General features: G+C 46.7%; 1 protein-coding gene across 3 annotated transcripts in view; it reads right to left on the bottom strand.

Moving 5' to 3' along the window:
* Nucleotides 1–10088: 10088 nt before the first annotated feature.
* The window catches only part of ANXA7 (annexin A7), a 138619-nt gene continuing 127152 nt past the window's right edge, over nt 10089–21555 (bottom strand). For all 3 annotated transcript variants that reach the window (XM_082268068.1, XM_082268070.1, XM_082268069.1), the window contains one exon: nt 10089–10627. In XM_082268068.1, the coding sequence (XP_082124194.1) occupies nt 10505–10627 (123 nt within the window). In that variant the 3' untranslated portion in view covers nt 10089–10504. The remainder of the gene's footprint in view (nt 10628–21555) is intronic.

Raw genomic sequence — 21555 nt, 5'->3', positions numbered from 1 at the left:
ACCGAGTAAGAGCGAGGGGGAGCCCCAAGAGACAACTTCCATGTATTATGATAAATCTTCCTAGAAGAAGTCGCTTTCCTCGCTTTAGGCAGAGTGAGAATCACTGAAGCAGACAATGCCCTGTCCTTCAGCAACTGGCTTTTAACAGCCAAGCTGTCAAAGCCAGCGAACGTAAGACAGGATGGAAGATTGGCCCTTGAGACAGTAAATCCTCCCTGAGAGGAAGTCTCCAAGGAGCGTCTGTGACTAGCTTGACCAGGTCGGAATACCAGGCTCGGCGAAGTCAGTCCGAAACCACAAGAATGACCGGAATTCCTTCCGCCTTAATCTTGCGAAGAAGTCTTGGCAACTTGAGAGGAGGAAAGGCATACATCAGCTGATACTGACCCCACGGGGCCACCATTGCATCTGCCCGAGGGTCCCGGGAGTGGGCCAAAACCTCTGTACTTTTCTGTTGACCCGAGACGCCAACAGATCTACATCTGGAGTGCCCCAACGAAGGCACAACTGCTGGAACACCTCCATCCATCCATTCCCCTGCATCCAAGGTCTGTCGACAGGTAATCCGCCTGCCAAATTTCCACTCCTGGAATGTGAACAGCGGAGAGAGCTGGAAAAAAGCATTCCGCCCAACGAAGGATGCCTGCCACTTCCAAGGCAGCAAGGACACTTTTGGTGCCCCCTTGGTAATTACCATAAGCCACGGTCGTGGCATTGTCCGATTGAATGTGCACTAGGCAACCCTGCAGGCACCCAGTCCAGTGGACTAGGCAAAGCTGGATCGCTCTCAGCTCCAGAACATTGATAACTTGGATTCCTTTATGGACCAGATTACCACATGTTGAACCAGGTCCTGAACTGCGCCAGAAAGCGATCCGGGAACAGTCGCTCATTCGAAGGAAAAAAACCTTACCGCAGGGACAGATTGAAACTCGATCTTGTAACTGGACCGTATGACCTCTTGAACCCATTTGTCTGGTATCGGGGATAGCCACAGGTCCGGGAACCGGCAAAGACTTCCCCCTCACCACAGATACAGGTGACGGCACATCTTCAGGCCAAGGTCTTGTCCGCAGGTCTGGAGAAACCAGACTTTGTTTGCCAGACCAGGGTCGATTGAAACCGGCCGAGGGAGTCATGAAGGGCTTTACCTTACCGACTGACCCTGAGGGACGAAAAAAACTTTGTGTGTGCTGAAAGGTAGGGACCCCGGCTGTGACGAGGGTCCTTTACCCTCGTTAGCTTGTGGAAGAAAGGTACTCTACCCCCCTGTGAGACCCGTAATGTCATCCAGGGTAGCTCCAAACAGGCGATCGCCTTGACAGTCGGCCCAATATGGGAGCAGTGTCCAGCGCGGCATCGCAAATTGTAGCCCCTGCACTAGCTGGTCCAACAGCTCCTCAATGGAAGAGGGAACTTGTTCCCCTCCAGGTCATGGCATAGTAACTTAGCCCATTCAGTCAACATTTGCGTGACAAGGGCAATCTTGAACACCGGTCTCAGTGCTGACCCCACCAGGGAGTACATATTGCAGGCCGCAGCCTCCCCCTTCCTACCCTCTGGATCCTTAAAGGATGGGGGAATCCTCCACTGGGATAACGATGGCCTTAATCAGTCTTGAGACCAGAGGGTCCACTTCTTTATCAGGGACTCCTCAAAGGGGTAGCATCTAGCAACCCGCTTAGGCACCCCAGGGGAACGCTTTGGACGGTCCCATTCTTTTTGGAGCATGTTGTCAAAATAAACGGGAAAGGGAGAAACCTTTGCCACACTGGATGTCTTGTGAGTGCCAAACGTAACCTGCGCCCCAGTCGCATCCTCCAATTTTAGGGTCAGTGGAAGTAATGTCATCCTCACTGTCAGAGGAGACAGGGCATGAGGTAGCGGACCCGGCAGGGAGACCCGCATCTGCGGTGGCTGAGTCAGAAACTGAGACATTAGATGAGGCAGGGGTAGGTGGAGGTAGTTTCTTAGCAACTCGCCCTTTAAAGGCCATCTCCACCTGGGACACAAACTATTCCAGGACCGCCGAAATGGCACCTGTAGACAGCTGGGGTCCAGAAGGCTCTGCGGCCTCCTTGAGGGGGGTCAGACGGGGACACATGATCTGTAGGGTCCATGTTGCACCACAGGAACCTGGCGGCCTTGCGCAGCCTACAGAGCAACTGTGGACCCTCATGGGGACCCCCCACCCTGACTCCAGAACGGGATCGATTGGAAGGTGGGCCTAAAGTGACAGGTGGAGTCCCCCACCCCCGCACGATCATTCGTCCATCGCCAGCGTTGCCCCTCCCCACATGCGGCCTGCTGTGTGGTTCCAGCCCCCGGGAGTAGGCCCAATAGCCCTCTGCAGTAAGGGGGGGGGGGTGCGTGACAGGACAGAGGGGAACCCGGGATTGAGAGGGACCAACCGTCCCGGGGAAAGGGTCTGCGTCCACCCCAAAATCCACCAGGGGAAGAGGGAGGAACATTTACTCACCATACCGGAACAGGTGGGTGCAATCTCATGACAGAACCCCTCTCCGCCGAAGTGGATGGGGGGGGGGGGTTGTCAGCCAAATAGGAACGCTGCGACTCAAGCCTAGACCCGGTCGTGTGCGACCTGGCGAGACGTTTAACTCAGGGGGCCAGTCCCCGTCCAGTGGGACTATGTTATTGCCAGCCCGGCGCGTAGCTAAGGTCTGCGCACGCTCGCTGGCCGGCTGGGGTGACCACTGGATCTACACATCAAGCCCGTTGCCCATATCCGGCATAGTTGCTTGTAGATCTCACAGGAAAAAAATCCTGAGAAAAGCTAATTAAAAAAAAAAATTTGCCAGGACCAGAGATCCCAGAAGGGAACTAGATCCATACTCCTGACTAGACAGATTAAAACTGAAATCCTATGCAGGAAGAGGCCCAGAGTACCCCCTCTGGGACTGCTCATAGGTGTAGACAGAACTTTTTTTCTGTCTAGTGTCCTACTCCTGTAGGGGGCAGTATAACCCTACTACTGACATGCATCAGGAACTGCGTCCGTCAATGAACGATAGAGAAATATTGCAATGACCCCCATTTTATTCTCCTTTGTCTTTGCTTAAAAATGGATTTTTGTAAAATCTTACCGTAAAATCCTTTTCTCTTAGCTCATCGACAGACGTAGTCCTCGGTGATACACCACCTTCGGGTTATGTTACCTCCGCAGGAGCAGGACTAGACAGGAAATTAAAAAGCTCTGGCCACACCCTAGGGGCAGTCCCAGAGGGTATATCCTCTCTCTCTCTGCCTCAGCAAATCAGTTATGTGAAAAAGCAGTGCTTAGAGAATTTAACCCAACCCAACTCCAAAACAGAGGGGCGGGGACTACGTCTGTCGATGAGCTAAGAGAAAAGGATTTTACGGTAAGATTTTACAAAAATCCATTTTTCTCTAGCGCTCATCGACAGACGTAGTCCTCGGTGATACACCACCTTCGGGACGTCCCAGAGCAGTATCACAACTGAGGGGTGGGAAAATGGAAATCAAATCCCAATCTAGAAGGCCCAACCGGTGCCAACTAGAAGTTTACAATGCTCATCCTTAATGATGAGACTCAACAAAAAAATTTTTCAAACAGAAAAAAACCCTCGAGGTAGACCACCGGTCTCCTCAAATTGCGGCCTGCAAAACCTTGCGGCCAAATGAGGCATCCGCCGATGCCGTCACATCAATTTTATAGAATTTAGTAAAGGTATGTACCGACGACCAAGTGGCCGCCTTACATACCTGGACCACTGACGCCTGATGGCGAAAGGCCCAGGAAGTACTGAGCGCTCGAGTGGAGTGCGCCCTAACAGGGAACGGAGGACTCTGACCCTTAATAGAATAAGCCTGTACCACCGTTTGTCTAATCCATTTGGCAATGGTCGCGGCAGATGCAGGCAAACCCTTTCTGGGGCCATCCGTGATCACAAAAAGTGAATCCGTCTTACGGAATGATTCCGTAGCTTTCAGGTATACCCTGATTGCCCGAACCACATCCAAGGAATGCAACGCATGTTCCCGATGATGCTTGGGCTGAGGACACAAGGAAGGTAGTACAATATCTTCATTCAGATGAAAATCTGAAACCACCTTAGGAAGAAAAGATGGCTTAGGATGAAGTACTACCTTATCCCTATGAATCACTAGGTATGGGGACTGGCATGATAATGCAGCCAGTTCTGACACCCTGCGAGCAGAAGTAATAGCCACCAAGAAGACCACCTTCTGGGATAAAGTAAGCAAGGGAATCTCCCTGATATTTTCAAAGGGAGGTTTCTGTAGAACCGACAAAACCAAATTAAGATCCCAGGGCGGTAAGGGCGCGCGGACTGGAGGAGCCAGGTGCCGCACCCCCTGGATGAAATTCCGCACCAAGGATTTGGTAGCTAAAGGTTTCTGAAAGAAGATTGCTAATGCTGAAACTTGACCCTTGATGGTGCTCAAGGCTAGCTTCTGCTCAACCCCTTGTTGCAAAAAGGCCAATATTCGAGACACCGAATAGGTACGTGGAGGAAATCCTAAAGATTCGCACCACGCAATATAAGTCTTCCATGTGTGATAATAGACTTTGCTGGAAGTCGCTTTCCTTGCTTTGATAAGGGTAGGAATGACAGAAGTAGACAAACCTCTGTCCTTCAGTACTTGGGTCTCAATGGCCAGGCCATTAAAACCAGCGACTGTAAAGCACGAAGGTAAATAGGTCCTTGAGACTACAGACACTCCCTGAGACGAAGTTCCCACGGAACGTCTGCGACTAACCTGTCCAAGTCGGCCAGGCCGGCTTGAAGAGGCCAGCCTAGAATTTCTAGGACCACTGGCGCTGATTGGATCTGAACCAGGCGTCCCTAGAGGTATCTGGCCCCGACCATCCGAGAAAGTCTGGTCGTTTTCTGTTCCCACACATTTATCAGATACCTGATAGTTATCAGGCAAGGTGATCTTTTCTGGTTGAACCTCAGGGACCGAAGTCACCCGACTAGAGGCTACTTGGCCTATCTGGTCAATCAGATCCGATTCCTGTGAGGTATCGGGACTAATCTTAGGAAAAGGTAAAGGAAAAGATCTATACAGGGAACGGTAACTACCGCTTCCTGTACTTAAATGTTGGAAGGGAAGAATCGCACCGGTAGTAGTGGTTGATGCTCGATCTAATGTCCTGAATACCGGTGAAAACGTCCCCCCACCCTGAAATTGGGTGGGGGCGCACCTTCAGGCTGTGTACTCCTTTACTTCGGGTTTGGCTGGGTTGGTCCTCTGCTTGTCCGACCAGCCCTTCTTGAACCCTCCTGGAGGAGTCTTGCCTTTCCCGGAAGTACCAGCCGGGCGTCCTTTATGGGCGGTAAAGAAAGGTCCTCGCTTGTTGCGAGGTTCCTTAGCTTTTGCAGCCTGTGGCAAAAAAGTACTCTTGCCCCCGGTGGCATCCTTAATGATTTCATCTAGGTTGGCTCCAAATAGACGATTCCCCTGGAAAGGGAGATTGGTCAAAGTCTTTTTGGAACCTAGGTCAGCTGACCAGCATTTTAACCACAGCACACGTCTGAGGATCACTGCTAACTTAGATGCATGCCCTAACAAGGGAGTAGTGTCCAAGGCTGCGTCACAGATAAACCGTAGCCCTTGTATGATCTGTTCTATCAAATCAGATGTCTCCTGGGGAATATCTTTTCCCCTAAGATCTTGGCGTACCATCTTCGCCCATTCTGTAAGTGTCTGGGAAACTAGACCAATAACAATTACTGGTCTAAATGCTGACCCTATCAGAGAAAAGATAGTGCGGGACTCCGCTTCTATCTTTCGATCCACCGGATCCTTAAAGGACGAAGTGTCCTCCACTGGAATAACCGTGGCTTTATTCAGCCTGGAAATAGGCGGATCCACGACTGGTGGTACCGTCCATTTCTTAATGATGGATTCCTCAAACGGATAGCGTCTAGCAATACGCTTGGAAATAGTAAAGGTACGTTTAGAATGTTCCCATTCTCCTTTAATCTGATTTCCAAAACATTTAGGTACAGGAAAAGCCTTCGCCGTCTTGATGGGCTTATTAGTCCCAAAAGGCCTCTCTGTTTCAGTTGCCTCTGCCGGTAAAGCCTCAAGTTTTAAGGTTTCTTGCACTGCCACAACTAGTGCGTCCACCAATGCTTCTTCCTGAATTATAGCAGGAGAAGAAGCGTCCTCCTCACTATCTGAGGGGGCTTTACCTGGGATAGCAGCCCTTGCAGAGGAACCTGCAACTGCAGTGACCATCTCTGAATCTGAGTCAGAGGTGTCAGATAGTATAGGGGTAGGCGGGGGTCGCTTCCTTGACCCCCGTCCCTGACAGGCCGCCTCCACCCGAGCCACCATAGACTCCAAAATTGCTGTAAATGACTCTATACTCTGTACACCGGCGGGTCCCGAGGCCCCCTCGAGGGAAACAGGTGGGGGAATCTGTGTGGCAGGGTCCATAATAACTCCAGTTACTACCTGGATGATATAATTCAAAGTAAAGAAAAACTTTTTTTTTTTTTTTTTGACCCTCAGCGCCACAAAAAAACCCCTTAGTGTTACCTGCTAGGGATCCCTATCGATCGAGAGAGAGAGAGATAGACCCCCAGGCTCACCACTTGATGTTCAGAGTTGAACTGCAACAGCTTACAGCGCTGTCTTAGACAAACAGGAAGTCTTTTGGCTGGCTGCCCAGGAAGAAAGGAGGCGGCTCCGCCCCTCTGTACGCCTTCCGGCGCCTCCCCCAAGCTCCACGAGGTGTAGAATCACCTAAAACATGGCCGCCCCCATGCTGGAGACACGAGGCTACGCCAAAATGGCGGCTCGTGCGATCCAGCAAAAAAAATGGCGGCGGCCTGTGCTGACTAGCGGTGTGCTGCAGGCACACAACACTCTCTCTGCATGGGGATATGGCGTGTTTGGCGGTACCGGCCCTGGCGGACCGCATGGCCGTTCGGGAGGCCTGCTATTAGCTGGAGATCTGACTTGGAAGGCAGTCTACATGTCCATGGCTTCTGACTGGTAGGTAGCTTATACTTAACCCATAAGATTCCCAGAATGCCACAGATTACATCTTTAAAACATGTATACAATAGATTGTTAGCTCCCAAACCAAGCCTCCTGGCTTTTGCACACATAAAATCACACTCAAAGTAGGAGGATTTGTGACATGTTATAGGATAGAAAGAAACTCTTTCTTACCATACAGAGAGGGGCCCGCGTTCACCACAAAACCCGTCAGGGAAAACAGGGGGAACATACTACTCACCATACCGGAACCAGGCGGGCACCAACTCCTGACAGTACCCCTCTCCACCGGGGCGGGAGGGCTGTCGACCGATACAGACGCCGTGACTCATGGTCTTTGGCGTTTCAGCGAGACGTTTAACTCGCGGGTTCAGTCCTTTAATGGGACTTTGTCGCGGCCGACTCAGCGCGGAGCTATGGCCTGCACGCGCTCGTAGGCTGAACTGGGGTGACCACCGGATCTCAACATCCAGCCCGTCGCCCAGTTCAGCTTTCTTGCTTGAAGATCTCACAGGAACACTGGAGAAAAAAGCTGTCCAAAAATCCTTTTAGAAAAAAATTTCTTGCCAGGACCTAAGATCCCAGCAAGGTATCTAGGTCCTTACTCCTAACTAGACAGAAAATAACTGATTTGCTGAGGCAGAGAGAGAGAGGATATACCCTCTGGGACTGCCCCTAGGGTGTGGCCAGAGCTTTTTAATTTCCTGTCTAGTCCTGCTCCTGCGGAGGTAACATAACCCGAAGGTGGTGTATCACCGAGGACTACGTCTGTCGATGAGCGCTAGAGAAAAAAAGTTATATATATATATATATATATATATATATATATATATATATATATATATATATATATATATATATATATATATATATATATATATATATATAAATAACACACAGGTGTCAAACTGGTGGCCCTCCAGCTGTTGCAGATCTACAAGTCCCAGGAGGCATTGCATTGACAGTTAAAACCATGACTCCCATAGGCAGAGGCATTATGGGACTTGTAGTTCCGCAACAGCTGGAGGGCCACCAGTTTGACACCCCTGTTATAACATATAATGTTTGGGGGGTTCCAAGTAATTTTCTAGCAAAAAATACTGATTTTAACTTGTAAACGTGTCAGAAATGGGCTTGGTCCAGAAGTGGTTAAGGAAATCTGCCATGATAGGAAAATAGAAAAAGGACACTGCAAACTTATTTTCAGAAGGTGTAACCTATTACCTATCCTTTACTAATTTCTGTGGCAGCACGGTTCTTAAATATATATACATATATACATATATACACACACACACACACACACACACACACACACACACACGTTGAAAAATAAGGTGCGCAAAACAAAAATGAATCTCCAGCAGCAACCGAAACTTTAACCTTGATAAAGTAAACGTGTGATGTGCAAAAAATGGGTGCGCTAGATGTGAACAATGTGTGTTGAACCAAAAGGGAAAACACAATGAACAAAATACCTAATATACAAATATACACAGATATTATAAATGGTGCACAATGTGAACATAAACGTGCTATAGAAATATGAGCAGTCCAAAATGGAAAAAAAGGCTGAAATCTTCTTGATGGTGAATGAAGGTGAAGAAGACACGCAAACACCAAATCCCTCTTGGCACCCACGTGTAAAGAAAAGAGAGGTGATACCCTTACCAACTCAACATATTAGAACACTTTGAGAAGATGACACCAGCCAGTTTAAAAGATATAAAGTCCTGACCTTTCACTCTTCCACCCCATAGGTGGTATATCAAAACTCTTACCAAAGGCAAGTATTTCACAGGTCAGATGGTGAGTGATAATGTTCTCCAAATCATCAGGCAAATTATCCAGACTAGCAGGCAGTGAATTTTCTTGTAAATCTTGTTCTGACTCCTGTTGCTGTGTGGGGTTTGGTTTCTCTCCTATACCCCTCAAACTCAGAGACAGATAGTGCCCAAAAACGAATGGAACAGGCAATAGTGCATTACCTCTTAAACAACTTTATTAAAAAAAGGTAGAACACTTACAGTTAAGTTGATTAAATAGGCGAATGCAAATTCAAACATGGCTGCTCTGCAGCGCGGACCACGGGTGGTGATGGCACAGGCTTCTCCCCCCCGACGCATTTCCCCTGATAAGGCATCGACTGGGAATGGAGAAAAAAGTGTTCTACCTTTTTTAATAAAGTAGTTTAAGAGGTAATGCACTATTGCCTGTTCCATTCTTTTTTGGGCACTATCTGTCTCTAAGTTTGAGGGGTATAGGAGAGAAACCAAACCCCACACAGCAACAGGAGTCAGAACAAGATTTACAAGAAAATTCACTGCCTGCTAGTCTGGATAATTTGCCTGATGATTTGGAGAACATTATCACTCACCATCTGACCTGTGAAATACTTGCCTTTGGTAAGAGTTTTGATATACCACCTATGGGGTGGAAGAGTGAAAGGTCAGGACTTTATATCTATTACACTAGCTGGTGTCATCTTCTCAAGTGTTCTAATATGTTGAGTTGGTAAGGGCATTACCTCTCTTTTCTTTACACGTGGGTGCCAAGAGGGATTTGGTGTTTGCACGTCCTCTTCTTCACCTTCATTCACCATCAAGAAGATTTCAGCCTTTTTTTCATTTTGGGCTGCTCATATTTTTATAGCACGTTTATGTTCACATTGTGCACCATTTTAATATCTGTGTATATTTTTATATATTAGGTATTTTGTTCATTGTGTTTTCCCTTTTGGTTCAACACACATTGTTCACATCTAGCACACCCATTTTTTGCACATATATTACACACATCCATGCTTGTTTCAAGTCAGATACTGTCCAATAGTGAAGGATGGCTAAAAGTGGAAAAACCCAAGGCTGTCAAATTTAAAGACAAGGAAGCACTCAGCATCCATATTTCTAGATTGGCAGATAATTACAAGACAGCAGTGTGTTATACCCCAATGTCAGTATGAAAATGTGTAGTTTTCTTGGAAGCTTTAACTCTCCCAATAATGTTGCAAAAAAGATGAAATTCAGCAAGTTTATCCATACAATCAAATGATAATACAGAGCACAAGGAAGTCTCATTAGAAAATATATATTTATTCATGCTATATGTGCATTTAACATTGCAGTGAATAAGGATACAGCTACACACATAGGTCATCACTATTATATAGAAGTACAATGGCTTTCCCAGAGGGACATAAGATACATGGGACAACTCTAGCCATATTGGCCAGTATGGCTTTAAAAGACAATGAACTATTTATTGACAAGACCGATTTGGTCATTCTACAAATTCTAATGTGAAAAAAAATTACAATAGATTTTTGGATAAGGCATATGTGTTTTGCTTTTGTTTTTAAAACACCACAAAGGGCCACAGTGACCCAACTGCTATATATTGACACTTTTCAGATCCAGTAGTAGACAAGATATTTCTTGAACTTCCATATATAAAGGATTCTAATCATCCTGCTTTCATAGTGTGGATCCTACTGGCCAGTAATTGCTATCAGCAGACGTCTGTAGTCTCCACTTGTATCACTCTGGATCATGGAGGAAAGACTCTTTTGGTACATCTGTGCAAAAGCTTGTTTGATCTGTACAAGATCAATCTGAAATAGTGAAAATGTTAGTGAATTAAAAATATATATATTCTTAGTGTTTTACAAACAAATGACACCTTCCTGCCTGTTCTATAGCAGAATGATAGCCAAGTATTGGCTTTACTTTCCTGAGTGGAGGTCCTATTGCGTCTTAAGAAAGCACCGATCACGGGGATGCATAGCGGCACGATCTGTCAGTGGCAGTCTCCACAGGACACAGCTGATGACTTTCTCAGTCTACTGGCTCGCTGCTGATACCATGTGACCAATCACAGCAGGCCACGTGACAGTTACAATGGACGGGTTCCTTTCATGCCATCCACATGTACCATGTGATTAGCTTTGACCTATTACAGCTAATCACAAGTTTCATTTAGTAAATAACTTGCTTATGTAATTCACTGCTATAAGCAAAGGTGTAAAAAAAAAAAGAAAACCAAAAAAAAAAAACACTTTCCTAGAGTAGTGCAATGATATGGTAACATATCGCTCTGGTCACAGTGTATATTTATAAACTTTCACAATTTTTTTTTTTTTTTTCAAAGAATAAAATGAAATGTTACATACTGTCACCAGTCAGTGTCCCGGATTACCGCCACACCAGTTATGACAATGTACTGCATTAGTGACCGTATGTAAAAATAAGTAGATTGTGAATATTATTTTTTTTCATTCTTAATTTTACAGAAAATTATGACAAATTACAACTTTAAAAAACCTACCATGCCACTTACTAAATACCTTGGACAGTTTAATTTCCAAAAAGGGTTCATTTGGAGGGTATTTGTACTGTTTTGGCATTTTCGGGCATCAAGAAAAAAAAAAAAAAAAAGATAGCCATCAGTATTTTAGGCACCTAATTTATCCATCTAAATTAACCTGAAAGCTTCTAAGCCTCTGATGCCCACTAGGGCTCAGAGTATTGAGTAGATCTGAAGATTTCCTGCTGATTTACAGCACAAATGAATGGGAAAAGGGTGACAAAAGATTTTTTAAACAGCAATTGCTTTTACCACTAAAGTTTTTTTTTTTTTTTAACCCCATCACAAAACAGGAGTAAGATGTTGGATTTGCACAAAACTGCTATACATTTGTAGAAAGAGGACTTGCTGTTCTTTGAGGTGGCTTAAGCTTTACACCTAAACATGTGACTAAATCTACTAAAGCCTTCAATCATCTCTGATGATAGGTTTGGGACTAAAAAATATGGAAACACACCAAAGCTGCTTACCAACCTGACCGGCATCGTTCTCACTAACAGTTCAAATATACCTAAAGGCAAAACTTATTTTTTAGTTTTGAATAGAGTGGAGAGGGATTAGAACACGTCAGTTTTTATTGCCGTTTGTGCGTCCATTAGAGAGATTCACCCTCTCTAGTTGTCCTGTTTACCATGATTATTGAAAGTAAAAGAAAATTCTAAATTTTAGGTTGTCCCCAGAAAAGTAATAGCTGGGAAATCTTCTAATGGTGACAATAATTCTGGTGACATGGGGGTCCCCAAGGAATTCCCCTAATTTGCAGGGATTTCCTCTCACTTCCCGTTTGGCTATGGGGCAGGAAAGAAAGGGAATCTCTGCAATGGGACATGGGTGGAGGAAAAAAAAAATTTGACAGAAGTTAACCCTCCCTTGTTAGACAGCTATGCCAGTGTGAAAGGATATCTGAAGCGTTCGGCTCCTTGCTGGTGACACAATGCATGACAAAAAAACACAACACCTGCACTATTTGTATTGGTGCAATATAGGGAATGCTTTAGTGTGTTGAGGAGCCATTCAAAATAAATGGCAGAACATAAAGCATGGGTATGAAGCCTTGGGCTCAGACAAACTAATCTTTTAACCACTTTAATAATGGGAACTTTCACCCCCCTTCTTGCCCAAAGCAATTTTTTAGAGCCGTCGCACTCTGAATGACAAATTGCGCAGTCATGCAACACTGTACCTAAACATGGTATTTGCGCAGCAATTTTTCAAACGCAATTCTTTTTTGGGGGGGGGGGGGACCCACTAAAAGTCGGCCAATTTTTAATATAATGTGAAAAACGGTGTTGCGCCGAGTAAATAGATACTCAACATTTTGCTTAAAAAGAATCACCGGCAGAAAAGTGATATCTGAATGATGCCTGCAGCTGGCATCAGATCTCTCTACTCAAAAGGTCTGGACGTCATATGATGTCCTACGGGTGGGAAGTGGTTAATCACCATTGGGTTTTTAAATTTTTGCTAAATGAGACTATAAATTTAAAAAAAGCTGAGTTATACTTACTGGTAACTCCTTTTCTAGTAGTCTTCCAGGACAGCCCATGAGACCTTAGGGCTCCTCCCCCAGGGACAGGAAACACATTCCAAAATTTAAATAAAAGGCGGTCCCTTCAGTCCTCACCTTCAGTATTTCATGAGAACCGTAGGACATTCTGTAAAAAATGGATTTTTGTAAAATCTTACCGTAAAATCCTTTTCTCTTAGCTCATTGACAGACGTAGTCCTCGGTGATACAGCACCTTCGGGTTATGTTGCCTCCACAGGAGTAGGACTAGGCAGGAAATGAAAAATGCTCTGGCCACACCCCAGGGGCAGTCCCCGAGGGTATATCCTCTCTCTCTCTCCGCCACAGCAAATCAGTTATGTCACAAAAGCAGTGCTTAGAGAATTTAACCCAACCCAACTCAAAAACAGAGGGGCGGGTACTAAGTCTGTCAATGAGCTAAGAGAAAAGGATTTTACAAAAATCCATTTTTCTCTATTGCTCATTGACAGACGTAGTCCTCGGTGATACAGCACCTTCGGGAAGTCCCAGAGCAGTATCACAAATGAGGGGTGGGAAAATGGAAATCAAATCCAAATCTAGAAGGCCCAACCGGTGCCAACTAGAAGTTTACAATGCTCATCCTTAATGATGAGACTCAACAAAAAAAAATTTTCAAACAGAAAAAAACCCTCGAGGTAGACCACCGGTCTCCTCAAATTGCGGCCTGCAAAACCTTGCAGCCAAATGAGGCATCCGCCGATGCCATCACATCAATTTTATAAAATTTTGTAAAGGTATGTACCGACGACCAGGTGGCCGCTTTACATACCTGGACCACTGACGCCTGATGGCGAAAGGCCCAGGAAGTACTGAGCGCTCGAGCGAAGTGCGCCCTAACAGGGAACGGAGGATTCCGACCCTTAATAGAATAAGCCTGTACCACCGTCTGACTGATCCATGTAGATATGGTCGCGGCAGACACAGGCAACCCCCTTCAAGGGCTATCCGTGATCACAAAAAGTGAGTCCGTCTTACGAAAACCACTTTAGGAAGGAAGGATGGATTCGGAAGAAGAACCACCTTATCCCTATGAACCACCAGATATGGGGAACGACAGGATAATGCGGCCAGTTCTGACACCCTGCGTACAGAAGTAATGGCCACCAAGAAGGCCACCTTCTGGGAATGTAAGCAAGGGAATCTCCCTAATATCTTCAAAGAGAAGTTTCTGAAGAACCGACCACACTAAATTAAGATACCAGGCGGTAAGGGTGCGCGCACTGGCGGAGCCAGATGTCGCACCCCCTGGATGAAATTCCGCACCAAGGAATGATTAGCCAAAGGTTTCTTGAAAGAAGATTGCTAACGCCGAAAACCTGACCCTTGATCGTGCTCAAGGATAGTTTCTGCTCAACCCCTTGTTGCAGACAGACCAAAATTCGGGTCACCGAATAGGTATGTGGGGGAAATCCAATAGATTCACACCATGCAATATAAGACTTCCATGTGCTGGAAGTCGCTTTCCTTGCTTTAACTGGAGGTAGGAATAACTGAAGCTGACACTCCCTTGTCCTTCAGTACCTGGGTCTCAATGGCCAGGCCATTAAGCCAGCGACTGTAAAGCAAGATGGAAGATCGGTCCCTGAGACCGCAAATCCTCCCTGAGAGGAAGTCTCCAAGGAGCGTCCGCGACTAGCCTTGCCAAGTCGGCGTACCAGGCTCAACGAGGTCAATCCGGAATTTCCAGAATAACTGGAATTCCCTCCACCTCTATCCTGCGAAGAAGTTCCCGCAGCAACTTGAGAGGATGGAAGGCATGCCGTAGCTGATACTGCCCCCACGGGGCGATCAGCGTTTCTGCTGCGTCCGCTAGAGGATCGTGGCGCGAGCTACAAACCTCCGCACCTTCCTGTTAGGCCAAGGTGCCAACAGATCCACATCCGGGATGTCCCAATGAAGGGACAGCTGGGGAAAAACCTCTGGATGAAGAGGCCATATGCGATTGGATCCGAATCGGGCTGCTCTAGAGCTGCTCGATCCAGTAAATCAGACAAAATCTGATCGCTCTCAGTTCCGATACCCTTATTGGTAATCTGGATACTATCGGAAGAAATTACTTCCCCTGGTTGAGCATCGGAGACTTCCTGGTCCGCTCGCTCAACCGGATCCGATTGTCCAGGGAATCGGAATTCTGATTCCATTAAAAAAGAATCTCCTTCAGGAGAATTCGGGTATGAGACTGGGTATACGGTACTGCCTCTAAGAAGGCCACCATCAGTCCCAGCCAATTGACGGACAGCAACTTCCGAATCGTTGACTGAACCTTCTGGAGTTTCCCAGCAAGGAGAAACTCTCTTGCCCAGGATGTATCCAACCTTAGGCCCAGATAGTTCAGTCTCCTGGTGGGAACCAGGGATGATCTTTGGGAAAGCGAAAAAACGCTGATGTCCTGCGATGATGGGGATATAAAGATAGGCATCCTATATGTCTATGGACGCCAGGAAATCTCTTTGATGCAGGGAGGCCACCACTGTACGGATGGACTCTATTTCTTCCCAAGTCCAGATTTGGACGCACCTTGCCCTCTTTCCTGGGCATTGTGAATAGGTTCGAATAGAACCCCTGAAACCGTTCAATGTTAGAAGGGAAGAATCGCACCGGTGGAAGTGATCACCGGTGAAGACATCCCCCCCCCCACCCCAGAGATGGGTAGGGGCACATCAGGCTATATTCTTCAGGCTTGGCTGAGCCGGACTCTTTGTTTACCCGACCAGCGCCCTTTGAAACCCCTCTAAAGGGGCTTTGGAGGGTATCGCCTTATCGCCCGCCCTCGCGGAACGAACAACTCTATATGAGCAGAAAAGGAAGGTCCTCGTTAGTTACGAGGTCTTTTTATCCTAACAGTCTGTGGCAAGACAGCAGGTGGTACCATCTATCCTATAAAGAGGAATTCCTCAAACGGATAGCACCTAGCCATGCGTTTGGAAATAACAGGGGTTCGTTTCAAAACGACCTCATTTGGGTAAAGGAAAACCCTTCGCCCTTTTGGTAGGCTAACAAGTACCAAAAAGGAATCTCAGTCTCAGCTACCTCTGCCAGTGTAACCTCAAGACTAAAGGTTTCCCGGACGGACACAACTAGTGCATCCACCACTCTTGTGCTATGGCGGAGGCAGAAACGTGCTCCTCACTGCTGAGGAGATATTACCTGAGACAACAGCCCCCTAAGAGGGACCTGCAACTGCATTGACCAGCTCCGAATCCGTATCGGAAGTATCTGATAAACAATAGTGGTAGGCGGGGGTCGCTACTTGACCCCCGTCCCTGACAGGCCACCTCCACCCGGGATACCAAAGACTCCAAAACTGCCGATAATGCATTAAAAACAAGTGGGGTACTGGAGGGTCCTGCGGCCACCTTGAGGGGATCAGGTGGGGATACCTATGCGGCAGGGTCAATGATTATACAAGACACTTGCCAGCGACAAAAAATGACAAAGTAAAAAAAAAAAAAAAAAACTTTTTTTTTGTGTCCCCCAGTCGCAACAGCGCCCCTCAGTGTTACCTGCCTTTTTGGACCCCACAGAGAGAGAGACAGACCCCAAGGCTCATCCCTGATGCACAGAAGTTTTCATCAGCTTGCTCAGTGCTTGTCTTGTTACAGACAGGAAGTCTTTGGCCCTATTTCCTGGGTAAAAGAGGCGGCTCCGCCCCTTAACACGCCTGCCGGCTCCTCCCCCTGGCTCCATGAGGTGTTTGAGTCACCTCAAACATGGCCGCCCCCATGCTGGAGACACGAGGCTACACCAAAATGGCGGCCTCGTGCGATCTACCAGACAATGGCGGCGGCCTGCACAGAATAGTGGCATGTCTGCAGAAGGATCTCGGCCTCACAACCCTTATGGTGGTCAGGGTGGTCGGAGGTACCGGACCCTAGCGGGCCGTATGCGGTCCGTGGCCGTCGGGAGGCATCTGCTTAGCTGGAGGAATGATCTGGAATGCAGTATACATGTATAGACATCGCCCTGTGGCTACTGACAGGTAGGATACCTTATACTATCACAGTAAAGTTCTAGTACTGCCACTGACTACAATCATTTTCACATTTTTACAATTAGATTGTCAGCTCCCAAACCAAGCCTCCTGGCTTCTTGTACACAAAAATCACACTCAATTAGGGGGATCTGTGACATGTTGTAGGATAGAGGGGAACCCATCCTTACCATTACAGAGAGGGGCCCGCGTTCACCACAAGACCCGTCAGGGGGAAAGGGGGAACATACTACTCACCATACCGGAACCAGGCGGGCGCCAACTCCTGACAGTACCCCTCTCCACCGAGGTAGGAGGGCTGTCGACCAATACGGGCGCCGTGACTCATGGTCTTTGGCGTTTCAGCGAGACGTTTAACTCGCAGGGTCAGTCCCCGTCCAGTGGGACTATGTCGCGGCCGACCCAGCGCGGAGCTATGGCCTGCACGCGCTCGTAGGCTGAACTGGGGTGACCACTGGATCTCAACATCCTGCCCGTCGCCCAGTTCAGCTTTCTTGCTTGAAGATCTCACAGGAACACTGGGGAAAAAAAGCGGTCTTAAAAAATTATTTTCTAAGAAAAAAATCCTGCCAGGACCGAAGATCCCAGAAAGGTATCTAGGTCCTTACTCCTGACTAGACAGAAAAAAACTGATTTGCTGTGGCGGAGAGAGAGAGAGGATATACCCTCGGGGACTGCCCCTGGGGTGTGGCCAGAGCATTTTTCATTTCCTGTCTAGTCCTACTCCTGTGGAGGCAACATAACCCGAAGGTGCTGTATCACCGAGGACTACGTCTGTCAATGAGCGATAGATTAACATACATATATATAGATATATTATATATATATATATATATATATATATATATATATATATATATATATATATATAGATATATAGATATATATATATATATATATATATATATATATATATATACACACACATATCATACATTATACCAGATAAACCGGGTGTAAATCCGGCTGTCCTGGAAGACTACTAGAAAAGGAGTTACCAGTAAGTATAACTCAGCTTTTCCCAAAAACGTCTTCCAGGACAGCCCATGAGACGATGAGCAAGAAACTTACCAGTCTAGGGAGGGACTACTGCCTGGAGCACCTTTCGACCAAATGCCTGTTCCTGAGAAGAGAGGAGGTCCAGGCGATAATGTCTAACAAAGGTCGAAAAGTTAGACCAGGTAGCTGCCTTACAGATCTGGTCTGGTAAGGCACCGGCCCTTTCAGCCCAAGACGTGGACAAAGCTGTAGTAGAGTGTGCATTAATGAAAGGTGGAGTCACCTTCTTCACCAGAAAGGCTTCTGTGATGGCCTGTTTTATCCATCTTGCTAAAGTGGCCTTAGAAGCTTTTTCCCCCTTATTGGAGCCGGAAAACTGTATAAATAAAGTATCAATTTTCCTGAAGGTTTTAGTCACCTCCAGGTATCTCAGAAGGGCTCTTCTGACATCTAAACAACTAAATTCTTTTTCCTTATCGTTATCTGGGAAATTACAAAAGGTAGGAAGAACTATGTCCTGAGTCCTATGAAAGGAAGAAACTATTTTGGGCAAAAACCCTGGATCTGTTTTTAGCACAATCCTGTCATCAAAAATCATGAGAAAAGGTTCTCTGAGAGAGCCTGTAGTTCGCTTACCCTTCTAGCTGAAGTTATAGCTACTAAAAATAAAGTTTTTAGGGTGAGCAATTTTTCTGACAAATCTTCCAAGGGTTCAAATGGACTGGTTACCAAAGCCTGAAGAACCAAGGATAGATTCCAAGCTGGACACGTTTTTATCACGGTCGGCTTTGTTCGGGCAATTGCCCTAAAAAAATTATTTACATTAGGGTCTTCTCTAAGGGAAAACTGAAGACAGACACTAAGGGCGGCAGCCTGTACCTTTAAAGTTCCCAGGGAGAGACCTTTGTCGATGCCCTCTTGAAAGAATTCTAAGATAGTTGGTATATCTGGAGAATGTCTCTGATTCTCCTCCATCCAAAAATGAAATTTCTTCCAAATTTTAGCATACATCTTTCTTGTGACTGGCTTTCGACAGCTGGTTAATGTTTTGATCACTCTGTCTGAGAACCCCTGAGAGCCTAGTATCTGTTCCTCAGATACCAGGCCGTCAGGTTTAGGGTTCTGAGGTATGGATGGACCACCGGACCTTGTGTCAATAGGTCCGGTCTCCAGGGTAAGACCATTGGAGGTTTTGCCGCTAGAGCCTGAAGGCGTGCAAACCATGGCCTTTTGGGCCAGTACGGGGCTATCAGGATCATCTCTGTGTCTTCCTGGATGAATTTCTGAAGGACCTGTGGGATCAATCTGACCGTAGGGAATGCGTAACAGAGCTTGACTTTCCAGGGGTAGGCAAAGGCGTCGATGCCTAATGCCTGATCCCCCTGAGTTATGGAGAAAAACTTTTCTGTTTTCCTGTCTGCCTGGGCAGCAAATAGGTCCACTTCTGGAAGACCCCATGAGGTTGTGATATTTGCAAATACCTCTGGGTTGAGGGACCAATTGTCCTGATTCACCTGGTGGCGGCTGAGATGGTCTGCTAGACAGTTCTGCGTCCCCTTCAGGTGGATAGCCGAGATGGATGTTAGATTCCGTTCGGTTTAGACAAAGATCTTCTGTGCTATGGATTGTAGACCCTGACTTCGAGTACCTCCCTGTTTGTTCAGGTACGCCACAGTTGCTATATTGTCTGACCGAATTTGTAGATGGCTTCCCTCTACATCTACCTGAAAAAACTCTAAGGCCTTTTGGACCGCCATAAGTTCCTTTTGGTTTGATGAAGTTTTTTTATCTGTGATGGGGACCATGTTCCCTGCGCCCATTTGTTCTGCAGATATGCCCCTCATCCGGAAGCGCTTGCATCCGTGGTGATCCTCCGACACCTGGATGGTCCAGCCTAGCCCTTTTGATAGGTGAAGAGAGGATCTCCACCAAAGAGTTCTTTTTATTTTGGCGGGAATCTTTACTTTTTGTTCCAAGGAACTTGGCCGTCCGTCCCAACTCTTTAGTAATAATTTTTGGAGTGGACGTTGCTGGAATCGTGCCCAAGGGACTGCTGGGAAACAGGAGGTCATCAAGCCTATTACCCTTGTAATGTCCCTCAAAGAGACCCATAAATTGGTCTGTAAGGAGGCTACCATCTGGTCCATCTTCCCCATCTTGGACTGAGGGAGAAATATCATCTGATCCCGAGAGGAAATCTTGTATCTGAGGTAAGTTACTCTTTGCGAGGGTATTAGGCAGGATTTTTGCCTGTTGATGATCCAGCCTAGGGAAGTCAGAAATTCCTGAACTATTAGGAGGTCTGCCTTCAGTTTCTGGTATGATTCTGCCACTACCAGGATGTCGTCCAAGTAGGGGGTGATCATGATGGACGTTCGTCTTAGTGGGGCTAGTGCCTCCCCCAGGACCTTGGTAAAGATCCGTGGGGCTGAGGATAACCCGAAGGGTAATGCCTGGAATTGGAAGTGTTTGACTTCTAGTCCTATCCTTACTGCCAGTCTCAGGAACTTCTGGTAGGATTTGTGTATCGGGATGTGAAAATACGCATCTTTTAAATCCAGGGTTGCCATGTAACACCCTGGATACAATAGGTTCCCTATGGAGTATATTGATTCCATGCGAAAGTGTTTGTATGCTATTGAGAGGTTCAGATTGCGTAAGTTCAGGATCAACCGATGACTTCCTGAAGGTTTTCGTATCACGAAGATGTGAGAATAAAACCCTGTTGCCTGTTCTTCCTTGGGGACAGGGATTATCACCTCTTGATCTAATAGGTCCCCTAATTGAAGACTCAGTGCGGTGGCCTTGGCTGGATCCCTGGGCAGACTTGTAATCAGGGTTCTTTCTGGAGGTTGGAGACAAAACTCCAGTTTGTGCCCTCTGCCTACCAGATCCAGAAAAAAAGGGCTGGAAGTAATTCCCCTCCACTGTGGGAGGAAGGCCCTTAATCTCCCTCCCACTCTGAGAAGGGAGTCATTGGGGCTTGTTGGGGCGTTGAGGAGGATTAAACAAGATGTTACCCCTCCCCCTACCTTTATGCCCAGTCCAGTGCTTCTTGAAAGTTTGCTGAGTTTCGTTAGATCTCTGCTGTTTGCCCCTGCCACGAAAATTCTTTGGGGCATAGGGGTACTTTTTCTTTTCTGGGAATCCCTTCTTTTTATCTGCTGTGCACTCCAGAGCCTCTGTTAGGCCTGGGCCAAAGAGGTGGTCGCCTGTGAAGGGAAGACCACAGAGGCGTGACTTAGAAGTGAGATCTCCTGACCAAGTCTTGAGCCATAGGCTTCGTCTGGCTGTGTTATCCAATGCTGAGGTTTTTGCTGCCATTCTTACAGCCTCAGCTGAAGAATCCGCTAAGAACCCTACTGCCTGAAACAAGAGTGGAAACGACTTTACAATCTGTTCTCTTGATGTTCCGGCAGATAAGTGCGTTTGGATCTGAGATAGCCATAACTCTAGGTGTCTGGCTATGCAGGTGGATGCCAGGGCAGGTTTTAAACTCATAATGGAGGCTTCCCAAACCCTACGTAATGTGGTGTCAGTTTTCTTATCCATAGGGTCCTTTAGTGACCCTGAATCCTCAAATGCCAAGTCAGTTCCCTTGGATATTCTGGCAAGAGAAGCATCCAATTTGGGGATT

This window comes from Pelophylax lessonae, assembly GCF_965119305.1.
Source record: "Pelophylax lessonae genome assembly, chromosome: 9".
In the NCBI taxonomy this organism is placed as follows: domain Eukaryota; kingdom Metazoa; phylum Chordata; class Amphibia; order Anura; family Ranidae; genus Pelophylax; species Pelophylax lessonae.
This window is presented reverse-complemented; position numbering and strand designations above follow the sequence as displayed.